Source organism: Benincasa hispida, unplaced genomic scaffold, assembly GCF_009727055.1.
Source record: "Benincasa hispida cultivar B227 unplaced genomic scaffold, ASM972705v1 Contig66, whole genome shotgun sequence".
NCBI classification, from domain to species: Eukaryota; Viridiplantae; Streptophyta; class Magnoliopsida; order Cucurbitales; family Cucurbitaceae; genus Benincasa; species Benincasa hispida.
In genome coordinates, this window is record NW_024065007.1 from 398045 (window position 1) to 416608 (window position 18564).

The following is an 18564-nucleotide window of genomic DNA, read 5'->3' on the forward strand; positions in this document are numbered from 1 at the left end:
CAATAGATGAAAATAATGTCTGTAGGCTTAGTTTTTAAAATTTGCCTAGAAATTCAAATGTTGTATTACAATATATGCAAATCATAATAGAAAAATTGAGATAAAACAAACCTACGTTCAATCAAAAAAAAAATTATAAAATAAAAAATAAATTCGCCATGGAATAAAGTGTACAACACTGTTAAAAATCGGGAAAATTAAAAATATATTGTAGTTTTAAAAACTATTTAGAAAAATCTGGTACTTTTTAAACTATTTAGAAAAATATTGTTGTTTTTTTTAATAGGTCGAGGGTTCAAAATTCGACCTAGGTAGGTCGAATTTTGAACCCTCGACCTTTAGATTTAATTTTTTTTCTTTTTAATTATTTTAGACATTCGACCTTTTTTTTTTATTTTCCATTTTATAAAAACAATTTTCTTCAAATATTTTATTTAGACTCTAAAAAGAATAAATTAAAAAATATATCTCATAAAAATAAAAAAATGTAAATTAAAAATATCTCATTTATATGAAAATAATTACAAAAATCAAATGTGTCCCACAAGGCAGACGTCATCGATTTCAAGCTAGTTGTAGTCGTCGACTTCGAAATTGAGATTGCTTGGGTTTGATGTTGCTCTTGTACCTCTGCAGGCGCTTCATAATATAAATATTCATTATGCTCCCCATGACCCCGACCATGTCCATGTACGTATGAAGACGAAGAACCAGCCTCTGAGTTATAATGTCCTGAACCAAATACTGGGATCATCATCATCGGACTAACATAATCAGTTTGACTCTACGTCCATCACAAGGGGCAACTCTTCCACATTATGGGCAACCTCATCAAACTCATCCTCTTCCTGAACAGGTCCTCTACGTCTAGGAGCTGGTGGAGGAACAATAGGTATATCGTACATATAATGTATCTCCTTCATATAGCTTTCGTTGTCACTACATATAGCAAGAACCTGGTTCGGATCATTCGCAACCTCACGGAGTCTATTGTTGTTCGATCTCTATGAATTATAAAACAATTAGATAATATTTAAAATAAATTTAGATTAAAAATAATTAGATAATATTCATTCATTTACCAGATGACCCACAGCTTCTCCCGGACGAGTGACGTAGCACCTTGTGATATTATTATACCAATGAATATATTATTGAATGACATCCTTGTCAAACTGTTCAATAAAAACCCCCACTTCAATAAACCTTGCACGATAGTGCCATCCCACTACCAAATGTGCAACTTTTTCAAACCAATCTCCAATTCTTAAGTCAATATCATACAGTACAGGTTCAGTATTACAAAGCAATGGGACATCTTGCTGAAAACCGAATTGTCTCATCACCCTGGAAGATGCCACTCACCAATGTGAAAACATATGAGAGGACTCATCATCCGCCATATGTTTTGACCATTCGTACAAAAATTAGGCAAAGTATGTATAATAATTTTGTACGGCTCCCAAATAACCTGAAACACAAAATATTATATTGGAGAACATTAAAGACAAATACAATAAAAATGTGTATAAAATAATAATTAGGTTCAGTGTAATGTACCTGATCAGGTTGAAGCATATCAAACATATATCTATACTAGCTGACTACATGTGTGGCTGTCCTAATCACACAAAATTTTTCTCTCCACCTAAAATTTTAAATTGATAATTTAGAATCTAAATTAACTAGATCAGTAATATAAAAATTAAATTGAATTAAAACAACATACTGAGAACCGTACGCTCGTCCAGCTAACTGAGCGTCATTAACATGTTGTAGCTGTGGAGCCATTGTTGGAAATCGCTCCCAAGCCCATAGTTGCAAAAGTATGAGAGGCTCAGCTATCTCTCGAACCTCAAGTCTTGTTGCTTTGCATAGTTATCTATACAACCATGCCAAACATGCTCCACCCCATGAATACCGCCCCGCATCATAGAGGTGAGCTAATAGTGGCAGGAACATCAAGTGAACAAAATGACTTGATTTGTCGGAAAACAGACTTCCACCCATCATTTGTAGTATATATGCTCGCGCATATCTTATGATGATTTCCTCATCTGCATCATCTGTGAGTTCACGGAATTGTGTTCCTAACTATATCAAACTTAACCTCGATCCTTTAATCTTGTCGGCAGGTGGGTCGCACCGAGGTATAATTGATAAACTTGTGACCAATTATCGTACATCACTCCGGTGACCGGCTCACCATCAACAGGTAACCCCAACAACACTTCTATGTCTTGTAGAGTGATAGTGCACAATAGACATATGAAATGTATGCGTCTCGAGCCTCCATCTCTCGACCAAGGCTATGATAAGATGTCAGTCCAACTGAATAAATCCCAATATGGCAACTCCATAGAATCCAGATGTGCGCAGTAGCTGTAGTATTCGAGGGTGGAGCGGGATAGTGCGCTGGAGAACTGCCTCTCGACGCCTGCAAGATATTTCTCTAGTAGTACGATCTCGCCATACAACAGATGAATGAATGAATTGGTCGTACAAAACATTGGGATCAACAGGTCCAAGGTTTAAAGCCATGATCTGAAAGAAAAAAAATATTTATTTCTCAATTAAAATAATAATGTACAACTTAATTAACTTGATTAAATAATGTACAACTTAATTAAAAGAATAATATACAACTTAATTAAAAGGATAATGTACAACTTTATAAATTATAATAAAAAAATTGAATATACAATAAAAGTATCTACACTTAATTACATATACATAATAAAAGAAGTATTTATTTCTCAATTAAAAGAATAATGTATAACTTTATAGATTACAATAAAAAAAAAATTAAATATACAATAAATTATTATAAAAAAAAATTAAATATACAATAAATTATAATAAAAAAATTGAATATACAATAAAATGAATATATAATAAAAAAAAATATTTATTTTTCAATCCCTAACTATCTAGAGTCCGTCTTAGTAACACAGGACACTTCTTTCGATTATGGCCTAACTGATTACAAAATCCACATCGTTGTCGAGTGATTGGTTTTGTCCAATCCATCTCGTTGTGATAACGTGAACTTTTCGGTCTACCAGGTTTTCTCAACAACGATGGATCAGGATGTAAGACGGACATATTAAGGTGCGTGATCCAGTAATCTTCATACGGTACATGTTGAAATTGAGGAGAGTAACATTCAGCATACGTTACAATTTATAATAGTTCTCAATAAAGTCTTCGTAGTTCATGTTAAAATGTGAGCAAACGGCCATAAAATGCGAGCATGGAATGTTGAATGCTTGCCACTTGTTACATGAACAATACCGCTCGAACCTGTTTAGCCTCAATATTTGAACGTTTCCTCTTTTGACATTGAGACTATGACGTCCGGTTTTCACATGAAACACACCTTCATACCGATCGTATGATTGTATTTCATGTTTACTAAATCTTGTAGCCCATTTATTTATTTTCTCGTGTGTGTACCTGGATTTTTACTCAACTTAGTATTATAAAATATGTTTGCAATAACTTGTTAATAACATATATATAAAAAAAATAATATTATCGGGTGTATTTATCTTGACGCTTCAATGCATCCCTTATTTCTTCTCTTATTTTCTCGAAATAATTCACGCATTTGAAGAATGTTATCTGAGCAAGAGCATTTATAAGCAACATTCGAGCTCCTTTAAGGACTCCATTTATGCACTCTGATAGATTTGTCGTAATCCACCCATATCTGAATCCTCCATCATGTGCTTGAATCCATTGCTCTAAACTAATATTGTCAAAAAAACTCAGACAGCTCCGATTTATTCCTTTGATATCTTCAATTGCTTTGTTGAACTTTTGAATTTGAAATTGATAACCGACACGATAAATATAATTTTTCAATGAATTAAATTTATACTTTTTATTGAAGTTGCTGACGATATGTCGTAAGCAGAAACGATGGTGACATTTTGGTCCCATCCAACCATTTGCTAGATTATTCACTGTTGTGGTTATACTAGCATATCGATATGAAATTAAACACACCTTTCATATGTTACAATTTCTCTCAAGTGTTTCAGGAACCATCCTCATGAGTCTACGGACTCTTCATCAGCAATGGCAAACGCAAGTGGAAGAAGATGGTCGTTCGAGTCAACTGATTTAACAATTTTCCTCTATATTTGTCGTACAAGTGTGTACCATCTATCTAAATTATCGGCCGACATTTATTAAAAACTTTTATACAATGACCAAACGCCCAAAATACAGAAGTTAGGATAACATGGCCTTCAGTAAGCGTTTCTTTCACTCTCCACTCTACACGTGTTTCGGGATTAGCCTGCTTAACCATACACAACCACCTAGGTAATAATTTGTAAGACTCATCCCAATCACCGAACACTTTAGCCAACGCTTTTCTTTTGCCCTCCCATACCTTATGGTAAGGAACATGATATTTAAACTTTGATTTGATGTTAGACTGTAGTTGTGTCACACTGATAGATAATTTTTCTCTTACGGCATTACAGAACTCTAATGCAATCATTGATGAATCCAATTGCACATGACTTTGACTTAGTTCTGAATAAAAACATGTATGTTGCTCATCGTACTTAGTGATCTCGAACAAGCCATGCGATTTTTTCTTTATTGCACGAAGTCTCCACTTGCAACCTTCCTCCTACTTCTTACACCGAATTGTCCAAATTGTCGGTGTCGATTCAACAACCTCATATGGTGCATGACATTTCATTGCAAAACATTTGACCGCGTATTGTAGCATTTCATTGTCTTGACAAATCATCTCTTTATACAATTGAGTATTGTCAACGTTCACAGGGGCTACAATTGGGTCATGTTCTCGAATGCTATCCAGTACATTCATATCCAAATCGTTGAATGTATCTGAAAGCATCTCATGTTTATGATCATCGAAATTCAACTCTTCAAATTCATCATCCGTTTCAGTTCTGAAGTCTTTGTACAGGTTGTTAGCCGCCATATCTTCATTATCACATGGCTAAATGATGTATTCAATTTTATATACACCCCTATCCTATTTACATTTACATACAAATGCACTAAATTCGACAATGGCATTGCAATTGAGAACACCAAGTTCATAGCTTGTGCATTCGAAATAGGGAATGACATAAACCTTACTGATCTTGATGGTTCTAGATTAGGATGTCTATATATATTATTTCTATCTAATTTGTCCATATCTACACTAAGTGACATCCCAACCATTTCAATGAATTGTTCAAATACAATTCCACGGTTCACATTTATGCTAAAACTCCTACTTGGTGGTTGGTCATAGTCGACTCCTTCAATACCATCAATCATATTACCATTTGTAAACAACAAAAAATCCCAAACATTTACCTGCCATTTTCTAAAACAAAAAAGACAAACATCAACTTTTTTGTATTATACTTTTTATAAGAAGTATATTAAAAAATATTAAACTTTTTTAAAAAATCACAATAATTTTGTATTAAACTAAAAATATTAAACTTTTTAATTTATAAACATAAACTTTTTAAGTTTTATGAACATAAACTTTTTAAATATCACAATAAATTAAACTTTTATAACTATTTTTAAACATAACAATAAATTAAACTTTTTATAACTATTTTTAAACATAATAACAAATTAACTTTTTATAACTATTTTTAAACAAACAACAAATTAAACTTTTTATAACTATTTTTAAACATAACAACAAATTAAACTTTTCAAATTACAATGAGGTAAAATTTTTAAAACTATTTTTTTAAAATTTAATAAAAAATTAAAAAATTAAATTAAATTAAACTATTTTTAACTATATTTTCAAAGTTAATACTAGAAAAATCAAATATCATAAGAAATATATTTAAAAAAATCACAATAATTTTGTATTAAACTAAAAATACTAAAGCGTTTAAACTATAAATATCAACTTTTTAAACATAACAATAAACTAAACATTTTAACACTATAAACATCAAAGTTAATACTAAAGAAATCAAATATCATAAGAATAAACTAAACTTTTTAAACTATACTAAATTTTTTAAATTATACTAAACTTGTTAACTATCACAATAATTTTGTATTAAATTATAAATATCAACTTTTTAAACATAACAATAAACCTGTCTCTTATACACATCTAGATGTGTATAAGAGACAGATAATTTTGTATTAAACTAAAAATACTAAAGCGTTTAAACTATAAATATCAACTTTTTAAACATAACAATAAACTAAACTTTTTAAACTATACTAAACTTGTTAACTATCACAATAATTTTGTATTAAACTATAAATATCAACTTTTTAAACATAACAATAAACTAAACTTTTTAAACTATACTAAACTTGTTAACTATCACAATAATTTTGTATTAAATTATAAATATCAACTTTTTAAACATAACAATAAACTAAACCTTTTAAACTATACTAAACTTGTTAACTAAAAAACAATACTAAAATATAGAATATCATTAAAAAAACGACAAATAAATAAAACTACTTATTGATCTTCAATTAAAAAATAACATTAAAAAATTAACATTACCATGGTAGACATCAATATAAGGAAGAAAAATGATATATTTAGCATAACAAATATTAAAAACAAAAAACTACTAATAAATAAAAGTTAAAGTTCAACTCACAAATTCGACGGTAGTTCTTTTTTTTCCCTTCAAAGTAACAATGTTCACCCTGTTATTTGTTATCTGACAACAACTACAAAAAATTAAAAAAAAAACAATAGAATCTATAAAAAAAAAAATAATATAAGAACAAAAATAAAATTTATAATTATTCTTAAAAAATAAAAATTTAGTAGAGTAACGAAATAGTTTGTGATCAAGGGTGAAGTGTGAGGACAATTTGTGTCAAACGAAATAGAAGAAGAGAAATGGAAATGGGAAGCAGTAAGTTAAAAAATGGGAGGAGAGGGATATTAAGAAGAAAAGAAATGGAAATGGAAAGCAAATGAGAGGAGGGAGATTTAGTAGAGGAAGAAGCAGATGATTTCAAAGGGTAGTGAGCAACGGACTGAAAATCCTTGTGGTGTTTAAAAACACATAGGTCGAGTATTCAACACTCAACCCACGGGTTGAAAATTAAAGGATGGTGGTTGGGGAGGCAGGGCATGCGTTTAAAGTTGCCCAGATTCTTGGTCAGCAGTGGCAGAGACAGATGAAGGCTGGCAGGGATGGGACATGAAGCTTGTTGAGGGTTGAACTTTCGACTTATGTAGGTCGAATGTTCAACGTTCGACAACTCTCCATGCAAACCCTGTCACCAAGTTCATCGAGTTCTCAACCCTCGACATCCATGTTTGTCAAATTCTCAACCCTCGACTTCTAGCCTCGAACAAATAAAACAACCATATTTCTTTAATTAGTTTTAAAACCACCATATTTTTCTAATAACTTTTCAAATCTACAATATTAGAATAAAAGATCCGTTAAAAATCTGAAGTATATACATGTGGGATTTATTTGATTTAAACCCAAAGGCAGTATAAATTTTTTTTTTCTAATGTCCGTTCTACTACAAAAAAAATTAGCACATTTGTCGTCAAAAAAGAAAAAACAAATTGTAAAAGTCACCCTAAAATATGATAGTAGTTGCAATCATACCCTTCAATTTTCAATAATAACAATTGGACTCCTAAACTTCTAAAATTTTTTAAATTAGACACTCAAACTTATAATAATTGTAAAAATCAAATCCACTCATGATAAAAATTAAATGCTCTATCTTATACAAATATATAAATTTAATGGATCAATTTTAACATTTGGATAAGGTTGAAAGTTAAATTTTTAAATTTAAAAGCGTAAGGGAATAATTGCAACTACAATAATATTTTAGCGTAGTTTTGCAATTTGAAAAAAAAAAAAAAACAAATTTAGATACTAATAAAAAAATTTTAAAAAAATGAAAATATGGAAGGGCACTAAGCACCAGACGTGCAAGGATGTAATAAAAACCGTTGACCGTTTCCTTTTCCTCCAAATAAAATTTTAACGGTAAACGAACCCTTGATTTCCGCTCTTCCACTTTTCTTTCTCTTTCTCTATTGCAAACGAAAATATATTTTTTTAAAAAATAATAAATAAATAAATACGGGAAAAAAAAAAGAAATTATGAAAAAGTAAAATAAAAGTCAAATAGAAGTAGAAGAATTTCCTTGTTAATTCCTTTTTCATTCTTCTTCTTCTTCTTCTTCTTCTTCGAGGCTTTTTTTTTCCCTTTCCACCGGCTGCAAAAATGGAACGCAAGAAGACGATGAACTGGGATGGACTTCGGGACGACGACGACGACGACCGATTTTTCGAGTCCATTGACAGAATGTCGTGCGCCATGCCGGAGGATTTGGCTTCCTCTTCCGACGACGACGATTTCGAAGATAGTCGAATGTCCTTCGCCTCCGTCGTCTCCTCCGCCAAACATGATGAGTTCAGAACCTTCGCGATGACTGCACCAATGACGCCGGAATACGACATTTGGATGGCGGCACCTGGATCGATTAAGGAACGTCGTAAGCGATTGCTCGAAGGAATGGGCCTGAATAGCGGCAAACAGTTTCAGAGGATTCAGAGCAAGGAATTCCAACGGGAGGTTTCAAGGAAATTACTCGCGACCGCTCAAAATTCGCAACCAGAAACCGTCGGATCTCCAGATGTTGTAGATCAGAAGCAAGACGCGTCATCACAAACGCCATTGCCGATCGTGCTCGTCCGTTCGCGATCTGATGGAGATATCGATTCATTCTCGATTTCCAGGGAACGGAAAGACGATCTAATCGGAAACGTCTCGAAACAGCGTCTTACAAGAACTTACTCGATGATAATGGCGTCCAGTGCTCGGATGTGTAATTATCCTGATTCGATTAGAGTTTCGCCAAGCGATTGCAGTCAATCGATTAGGCACGGTGCGACATTGTCGACCGTCTTCTCCAACAACAAATTAGGCGCGTTTTTTCTGATTAAGAATCTGGATACAGGAAAGGAATTCATCGTGAATGGATACGATCAAGACGGAATGTGGAATCGCCTTAGCGATCTTCAAACAGGGAAGCAGCTTACAATGGAGGAATTCGAGAAATGCGTTGGATATTCACCAGTTGTAAAGGAATTAATGCGAAGAGAGAACGTATCGAGAATGAACGGATTCTTCGGCGATAGGAAACTCAACGTGAATTCATATCTATCAAAGAGCTTAAGAATGAGTAAGAGAAGAGGAGCGGCTCTATTGAAGAACATCAAAGGCTCAATGACAGGTTTAATGGGGGAAAAAGAGAGGGAAATTCATCAAACCCTAGAAACAAAACCTAGCAAGAACGCATCGTCGTCATCGTCATCCTGTCCTTCTCCGCCTCATTCATCATCATCCACGGCGGCGCCGGCGTCCTCAGAATGGGTAAAAGTGAGACAGAGTGGCAGATCGTACAAGGAACTTTCGGCGCTGCATTTCTGTCAGGAAATTCAGGCGCATGAAGGATCAATTTGGGCAATGAAATTCAGTTCTGATGCTCGATTATTAGCAAGTGCAGGTGAGGATCGAATAATCCATATATGGGAAGTGCAAGAATGTGAAATAATGTCAATGAAACCAAACGAAGAAGGAAGTATGACGCCGCTTCATCCTTCATTTTGTCCTTCACCTGATAGACCCGCCATTGGAGATGCTTCAGCTTTGCCATCTGAGAAGAGGAAGAAAGGGAAAGGGCTTTCTGGGAGTAGGAAAATGAATGTGATTCCTGATTATGTTCATGTTCCTGAAACTGTGTTCTCACTTTCTGAAAAACCAATCTGCTCTTTGAATGGTCATCTTGATGATGTTCTTGATCTCTCTTGGTCTTCGGATTCTCAGGTCAGCTCCATTACTATTCAAACCAACCTCTCTTTTTGCTCTGGCTTCCTTTTTGTTTTTCCCTCTAAATATATTTGTTTTTCTGGAGTTTTTTTCAATCTGGTTGATATTCTTTATAATATTTTAATATTGTTTAAATTATACTCTTTCTTTGGGCTTCCATTTAGTCCAATTTCTTTCAATTGTTTATTTTCAGTGCTTGTATTTCCATAAGATTTTTTTTGAAAAAAATCAACTAATAGCACAAAATCTGAAATTGGATAATTTAAAGTATTAAGAATGAAAATGATGTTCGACATTTTTTTTTTTTTTTTTTTTTTAAGAAAAAAAGACAATTATAATCTCCTTATGTTTTTTCTTTTGGACATACTCTCCCCATGTTTGAATCATTGAGGTGCTTAGCATTGAAATTAATATTTACTTTAATTAACAACCTATTTTATGTAAGTAGAAAACATACATAAAATTATAAAGGAAAATTATTTTAAAATTGTTGAAAATATTTACAAGATAGAGCAAAATTTTAGAACTATTAGACGCTGATAGACACTGATACACTGATTGAAAGTATCTATCAATGTCACTGATAGACACTGATAGAAGTTTATCAACGTCTATCATTGATAGTTCTAAAATTTTGTTATATTTTGTAAATATTTTGATTTATATTTCTATATTTGAAAACAGACCAATTATAAAACTAATTTTTATTTGATTTATATATACTTTAATTTAATATTATATATATAAACAAATGTTAACTCTAGTACTTATTACATTAAGATTATCCGAATATAATCTTAAACATTAAAAATTCAAGCCTCATTTGATAATTATTTCATTTTTTGTTTTTATTTTTAAAAATTAAGTATATTTTTTTACATTTTCTTACAATGGATTGTATATTTCCTGAGTAAAAGAGTAATATTCGTAGTCAAATTCTAAAAATAAAATTAAGTTTTTAAAAATACTTTTTTATTCAAATTTTGGTTTGGCTTTTGAAAAAATGAGTAAAAAATAGATACGAAAGCAAGGAATCGAGAGGTAAGAGTAGTATTTGTAGACTTAATTTTTAAAAATTAAAAACAAAAGGCCAAATAGTTATCGAAAGAACATAAATAATATAATAAAAAATAAAAAAAAAATAAGTTTGTTTGTTTGGTTTTGCCGATATGTATATCATGTATGATCTATTAATCTGAAATCCTCAATGTTTGAGAACTAAAAAGCTCGGTGTTGTGTTGGAAATTTAGCTGCTGCTTTCATCTTCAATGGACAAAACTGTAAGGCTATGGGACATGGAAACCAAAAGCTGTTTAAAGATGTTTGCCCACAACGATTATGGTAATTAAGACTCTTTCATTGTATGTGTGTGATAGATCACAATAGATTATTAGTATCTATATATTAAAAATATTTACAAATAATAATAAAATATCATAATTTATCTACGATAAATCGTAAAGTCTATCACGATCTATCGTAAATAAATTGAAATTTTGCTATATTTATAAATATTTTAGTACATTTTCTTATATTTGAATACAGTCCTCTATATATATATATATATATATAATGGAAACAATAACAAATGAATAATTGTGAATATGATTATTATGATTATACAGTGACATGCATACAGTTCAACCCGGTGGATGACGACTATTTCATAAGTGGATCACTCGATGCAAAGGTGAGGATATGGAACATCCCAGATCGATATGTGGTTGATTGGACTGATCTTCATGAAATGGTCACTGCCGCTTGCTATACACCCGATGGCCAGGTTCATCATTACTCTCTCCTTCTCATCTCTATTTCTCCATTTTCCCATTATTATATTCTCTCTCTTATACCAATATCTCATTTTCTACCGTATTTAGTTTCTGAATTTTGAATTTTGTATTTGTTTAATTCTTCATCCTCTCATTTTTATTAGACAAAAATTTAAAATTTTGAGTTCAATTTTATGTAAAACTAAAACTTATGTATAATAGAGAAATTGTTTTTTTAAAAAAAAAAAAAAAAAAAAAACTGTCAATGGTATATTAGACATGAAATCGAAAGTTTAGTAATTTATTAGACACATTTAATAGTTCAAGAATTAAATAGAAATAGACTTCAATGTTAAAAGACTAAACTTATAATGTTACGATTTTATAGTTATTTTCTTTAAAATATCTATTGTTCCATGTTTTTCTTTTGGAAAAATATCAATGATTTTCAATGGTAAGCTTAATAAATGGTTTAAAGTGTTTCATTAATAATTTTGGAGTTTTGTTATTATGGTGTTATTATAAGCTTCCCAAGATTTTTGAACAAAATTTTTACTTACAAAAATAAAATTATTAGTACAAAGTTTTCATGGATACAACCACCCATATTTACAATATAAAAAATTGATTTTTTTTTTCCCCTGTCTTCCTTGTGGATCTTTCTCTCTCTCTCTTTTTCCCTCTAAACACAATCTACATTATTATAACATTTTATTTTACGAAACTCGAAAAAAAGAGTAAGAATGGATGATGCTTTAGGATAAAAGCAAAACAAATGTAAATTTACATTTAGCGTACTCAATGTACTTTCCTTAGTGTAGGGATTTCAACTCTATTTTAACATGAAACAATGAAAATGTATCATCAAGATTAAGTTTAACAGATTTTATTATGTAAGATCTAAATTTTACAGTTTAAAATCACATTTGGTGCCTTGCTAAGAACTTCATAAACTTAACATTCTTCACGGCGTGATAAAGTTATCACAAATTTTAAACTATAAAACTAAATTATGAAGTTTAGAGACTAAATTATTAAAAAATTAAAGGTACAAAGACTAGATTATTATAACATAAAATTCTAAGCACCACTACTCCATAAAAGAATAAAAACCAAAAATGTTTTCTAACAACAAGAAAAGTATTTACATTAATTACCCAATAATGCTTGAATCTTGATGTTAAGGAGTTGGCCGTGCTCAAGATTTATGGAGAAGGAGAGGCCAAGAGCATCTTAGATTCAAATGGGTCAAATTAAAGAAATTAAGTCAATAGTTTTAATATATNCGATCTACTATTAATGATTTTTTTTTAAAAAAAAAATGATGGATGTAGATATTTCTTGAGATATTTATGGCTCGTAGAATAATTCAATAGATGACTTGCATGAACCCTTATGTTTCTGCAGGGTGCCATAATAGGCTCACATAAAGGGAGTTGCCGAATGTACACCATAGAGGGTATTAGATACATACACATCTCTATATTAAATTCCAATCGCTTAACTATAATAATATTACTTATAATAATTAGGTGTTGTTTTAAGTTTACTTACCAATGTTATTTGGAGTATAGATTCCAAGTTAGAACAGAAGCACCACGTTGATGTGCAGAGCAAAAAGAAGTCTCATGCAAAAAAGATCACTGGTTTCCAAGTAATTAAGCCTGTCTTTTTCTAGCCTTGTTCTTAATTTGTTATGTAATCAAAATTAGGTCTCTATAGGTTGAAAAATGAAATAAAATTTAGTCCTTATGATTTATAATTAGACCCTACAATTTTATCAAACTATAGAAACTATTTATGAGATTTGACAAATTATAAGGACTAAATTCTAGAATTCTCATAACTATAGGTACCAAATTTATAATTTAACCTTAAATTTACGCTAATAATAACTTGGTACCTGAACAGTTTGCTCCAGGGAGCCCTACTGAAGTACTAGTTACGTCTGCTGATTCTCGAATTCGGATCTTGGAAGGCACTGAAATTACTCATAGATTCAGAGGTAAGAAAAGTTACACTTTAGTCCCCGAGGTTTGAAAAATTGTTCTAAATAGTCTCTGAATTAACTTGACTGTTAGTTAACTAATGGAAAAATGGCATGGCAAATTGAGGTGACATTTTAAATGAGTTGGAAAGATTTACCAATTATATATTATTATCTCATAGATTCAGAGGTAAGAAGACTCTATATGAAACCATGTCCACCTGGAAGGAACCAGAAAGTTAGAAAGGAAGCATCATTCAAGAGCTTAAAAACATTTTTTAAATCTATGATTGATTGATAAAATAGAATTGATATTATTGGATATCAGGTTTCCGAAACACAAGCAGCCAACTTACAGCTTCGTTCAGTCAAGATGGGAAATATGTGATATGTGCAAGTGAAGATTCTCAAGTTTTTGTGTGGAAAAGAGAGGAACCACGAAATCCAAGTTCTGGAAAGAAAGGTTTGATAGCAACCAGAGGTCATGAACACTTCCCTTGTAAAGATGTTTCTGTAGCAATCGCATGGCCTGGTATGATTAGTGGCGAACCGCCGTTGGTGCAAATGAACTCAAAACGACATTCGAAACGTGGCTCATCGCAGCCACCTTCAGCCTGCAGCTCACCAACTCGAGATGAAACCAGCTCAATTGCAAACAATAAGAAGCAGTTGCCACCTCTACCGAAGAAAAACAACAACAATGCTGTCGAGAACAATAATAACAACAACAATAACAATGGTAGTACCAATAATAATAACAACAACAACAATGGCAATGGTAGTACCTCAACAACTCCTCCAGATGAAGAACAGCAGCAGCAAGCTCAAGTTACTCGCTCAGAATCCAGAACTGGTGAATCGCTCAGTTCATCACCTTCAGCTTCGATCAGGTATGGTGATTCACCTTCTATTTCTTCTGCTGCTGCTATCAACAACAATCCATCATCTTCCTCGTGGTCTTCCTCTTGGTCCTGGTTTGATGTCGGAAACAGCCACGGCCACCATGCCGTTCCAGCTACAGCATGGGGATTGGTCATTGTGACTGCTGGTCTGGGAGGTGAAATAAGGGCCTATCAAAATTTTGGACTGCCACGTAGGATTGGACGACAGACTAATTTCTGGCCCACTACATAGGATGTGATGATTGGTCATCAAACAAATTTCCATGGTGTTCTCCTTAGGATTGGGAATTTGCTTCTAGTTTTACCAAATAGAACTCTTCTAGTGAACTCAGTACTAAGATAGAGTTCTCAACATATATAGGGCTAAAACGCAAGCTGCCGGGAGGTTTGTTTCAAAGGCTAAAGCTGCTGTTTTTGTAGATTATTATATACTTCAAACATGAACTTCAGAAAGTAAAGTAAAAGTACCCTACCTACCAACAACTTTTGGTATTCAACATTATTACATTATGTTTTTGTATATACTAGAATGCTGATAACTATTGATGAATTCAAGCAATCCAGTCTTGAAGTATCTTAAGCAGCATAACAGGTTTAATTAGAGAGGCAGCCATTAGCCATCTCTGGTTCTGTTTTTTGAGTGAAATCAGGGAAGGATATTCCCAAATTCTCATTCAATCATTTCTCAAATTGTAGAAAAGTCAAGCAAGTTCAATACAATTCAACAGAATAGAAATGGAAGAATAAGCAAAACGATCAACCTCGTTGTATTAGATCAACAGTTTCTACTCAAGTGGTCAAATCATTTATTTTCTTACATCTAAATATTACTTCCTAATGGATAGGTAAATCGGAGACTCTAGAGATTCCTCAAAAAGTTTCTTTGAAATGAGAGTTCATGGCCAAGCCTTGTAAAATCTTCTTATATCAAGTTTTATAGTGGAAAAAAAACATACTAATTAAAGTAGCAGTAGCATAACAGCCATGGATTTCCGGAAGTTTGCTTCATCAGTGTTGCCATTACGATTATTTTCTTGTGCAAGTGAAGGCTTTTGTTGTTTTCAGAAAAATGGAGGTAGAATCACCCATCTTCTTGGATACTTTGGCCTCCCTTCCTTCCCATCGAAAAGCTGCATAAGACAGCATTAGAATATAAGGGAAGAACAAAAACTGTAGATGCAGCCAGATTCCTTCTTATAGACAAATTTTATTTTAAGCATTTGAATCATGAAAAATATACTAGATTGATTTAAAAAAAAAAAAAAAAGATCACAGATAATGTTAAGAAACCAAAGCAATTGTTCATGATGGAATAATTTGCTGGTTAAGACCAATTAGACAGCACAAACCACCCAATGCGGAGGATTTTCTACTTCCGAATTAAAATCGGCTTGATCTAGACTTCATCATTAAATTCCAAGTGTACTAAATTAAACATAAAATTTACGAGAAGTATGAAATTTACAGTAAAAGCTTTTCAAAATATCAAAGGGGGGAGTGCATTTTACATGAACAAAGTGACAAATAGTAATCACCTTTTCCAAGCGGCGGTGTTTTGCAATTGCCCATTTAGTCATAATGTAGGTAGCCGCTATTACAAAAATATAGCCAGCAACAGTTTGTGTAGCGATATTGAATCCAAGCCATTGATAAATCTCAGTTGTGTAGTTGGCACAAGTTACAATATTGAAAAGGAACCCGCGTGGGATTTTGTAGCCTCCCTCTCCACTAGGATCTCTAAGATTCTTCAATATGAGATGGCAATATAAGTTGGATATTTGACATAACAATCCAAATCCAAAACCAATCTTCATTTGGAGGTCATTCACTGGGGTATAAAGTGGGTGGTTTACATAGTAGCCTATCAGAGCTCCAAAACTCCAATAGTACATACAATTACGGACGACATTAGACAAGGGTGAAGTTCCATGGCTAAACCTATGAACAAAGAAGGTCTCCATGATCCGCTTAGAGTAATGGAGGCACCAATAGTACATAGCATAAGTCTGGACAGGGTAGATATGACGCTCGTCTTGATAGCCGAAGAACTTATAGACTGGAAAGTAGTAAAACATGGGATAGATAAGGAGTGGCCCCAAATACTCCAACAAGAAGAGCGTTCTATAAGAAACCTGCCGCCCAAGATCCTTAAATGTGATGCTCAAGTTATCCAAGTTTCCGTCGCAGTAGTCTTGGAGTTTCTTGCTTGGGATAAGAACAATGGGCCTCTCTTTTGACCCTGGTTTTGCAGGCAGGGTAAGACGCTGTCTAGAAGGATAGTATTTTCTTCCTGTTGGATATCAGAATATAAGAGAAGTGTACAATCAGTGCTTCTGAGTTCGAGAAACCTAAATCTTTATTCATAGTGAAAACATTAAAAAAAAAAAAAATACTGAAAGCTATTACAAAATTCACAAGGAACTGCCAGCAACTATTGTATTAATTCATGCTTTACTAATCCAGAAAGACAATAGAAAGCTAAATCTACTGCAAAATACATGCTCGGAAGTTAAATCTAAACTCCTTTATTAACTCATCGAAGGTGCAATCGTACATATTAAGACCTTGCTGCACTAAAATTATTCCAACTGAGATGGATTTTCAAAATGACAGAGTAAGCAGTTGGTTCAAATCTCAGACAATTCATGATCATAGCAGAAAACACTAAACCTAAAGCTTAATCATCCAGAACTATAAAAACAATGGAGCCAGAACTTACGTCGCTGATGAATAGCCTCCTGCAAGTCGCTCACCGTAGCCTACAAATCGCAATGCAGTAGAAAATTAGTTTTTTTTTAAAAAAAAAAAAAAAAAGCCAGAAAACAATGAGATTACGATTTTCGATTCTCCAAACGCCACAACATACCTAAACTGTGCGATTAAAGTAGAACCAAACGAAAACGAGGTTAAACAAGAAGCTCACCGAATCATCGATTTGAAGGCCGCCGGTGATGATTTCTCTACCGCTCCTGGAAAGAATGGTGACCTTCATGGCTTGGACAAAGTGTAGGCGAAGAATATGCAGTAGTGATTGTTGTTGGTGCAGCAGTGGCCAGTGAGGGATTTAAGAGTAGAAAAGAGAGAAAAGTGAAGGTGTGAGAGATTCCATTAATGGCGTGAAGTTTGAAGCTCTGTGGAGTAGAGAAAACTTGGGAGACGGACCACTTGGTTTGTGAAATGGGAATTATGAAAATGTTAAGTCACGTTCAATCTGCCGCCCAAATCGGTTGGCCGTCGGGAGTACAAAAAAATTAAAAGAACCATAAATTACATTTATTTTAACTCAATTTATGGAAATGTTTCGTTTAATTTAAGTGTATGGAACATGAATTATTGCTTGGTTTTAAAGGACGTTTGCTTAACCAATTTTGGCGGTCTACACAAAGATAAGAGCAGTTAAATGAGCACCTAGGAATTTTTCTTATACGAAATGTTCTTAAATTTTGAGGAGTTTCATTTTTTATCCTTGAACTTTGAAATTTACTCAAAAAAAAAAAAATAGGATCATTTTTTATTTAGAATGGTATGTAAATTGTGTTAGGATCGATGTCTTAAATCTCGTGGTCATGTAGTTTATAATTGTATTTATACAAACTTATTATTTATCTAATAAAATAAATTGTATTATATTTGACTTTTAGTTACATTAACCCAAAAACCAATAATTAAGGTTCGAGGTTATTAGATAAAGCTTAAACATATTGTAAAGGCATACAGGTAGATCATGTTTAAGTAATAACTTGAATAGTCTGTAATAGATGGATAAGGTTGAGTACCTTATTCAGCTGACACTACGGATACAATCCGCTTTATATTTGTTATAATTGTTGTAAATTGCTACAAATAATCTGATCTTGATCATTCATGTGAAGACATATGAGCGAGGTTATCCTATACAAAGAGTTTGTATAAGACCGACAAAATGAACAGTCTCTCTTTATAACACCATTGCTATAAGAGACTTACATTTTGCTATGATGTTGATGACCATAGGTGACTTAACCTAAATCCTGGGTGAGTTATGAACTATTGCCTATGAGGG

The 18564-nt window shown here is 32.6% G+C and overlaps 2 protein-coding genes across 3 annotated transcripts; one reads left to right on the top strand and one right to left on the bottom strand.

The window, feature by feature from the left end:
- The first annotated feature begins 8247 nt into the window (after nt 1–8247).
- Nucleotides 8248–15473, top strand: LOC120069884. Its single transcript, XM_039021705.1, has 7 exons — nt 8248–9858; nt 11112–11202; nt 11487–11644; nt 13041–13092; nt 13208–13287; nt 13545–13638; nt 13949–15473. The coding sequence occupies exons 1-7, from the start codon at nt 8254–8256 to the stop codon at nt 14752–14754; spliced, it is 2886 nt and encodes a 961-aa protein (XP_038877633.1). The 5' UTR covers nt 8248–8253; the 3' UTR covers nt 14755–15473.
- On the bottom strand, nt 14540–17744 carry LOC120069885 (very-long-chain enoyl-CoA reductase-like). 2 transcript variants are annotated; one of them, XR_005479717.1, is made up of 5 exons: nt 17446–17744; nt 17242–17281; nt 16058–16812; nt 15479–15652; nt 14540–14670 (listed from the first exon to the last, which is right to left on the bottom strand). XR_005479717.1 is itself a non-coding variant. In XM_039021706.1 (4 exons), the coding sequence occupies exons 1-4, from the start codon at nt 17512–17514 to the stop codon at nt 15584–15586; spliced, it is 933 nt and encodes a 310-aa protein (XP_038877634.1). In that variant the 5' UTR covers nt 17515–17744; the 3' UTR covers nt 15270–15583. The 2 variants fall into 2 exon arrangements, 1 of the variants encoding a protein (XP_038877634.1); XM_039021706.1 differs by lacking the exon at nt 14540–14670 and having other exon boundaries at nt 15270–15652.
- Between the last annotated feature and the right edge of the window lie 820 nt (nt 17745–18564).

What these genes read in the sequence shown, in the direction of transcription:
- LOC120069885 (XM_039021706.1), bottom strand. Translation starts at nt 17,514, where the DNA reads ATGAAGGTCACCATTCTTTCCAGGAGCGGTAGAGAAATCATCACCGGC. An exon ending in GGAGGCTATTCATCAGCGAC is followed by an intron (nt 16,813 to 17,241) that starts GTAAGTTCTGGC and finishes GATATCCAACAG; the next exon opens with GAAGAAAATACTATCCTTCT. An exon ending in AACACCGCCGCTTGGAAAAG is followed by an intron (nt 15,653 to 16,057) that starts GTGATTACTATT and finishes TGTCTTATGCAG; the next exon opens with CTTTTCGATGGGAAGGAAGG.
- LOC120069884 (XM_039021705.1), top strand. Translation starts at nt 8,254, where the DNA reads ATGGAACGCAAGAAGACGATGAACTGGGATGGACTTCGGGACGACGAC. An exon ending in GCTATACACCCGATGGCCAG is followed by an intron (nt 11,645 to 13,040) that starts GTTCATCATTAC and finishes ATGTTTCTGCAG; the next exon opens with GGTGCCATAATAGGCTCACA. An exon ending in CCGAATGTACACCATAGAGG is followed by an intron (nt 13,093 to 13,207) that starts GTATTAGATACA and finishes TTTGGAGTATAG; the next exon opens with ATTCCAAGTTAGAACAGAAG.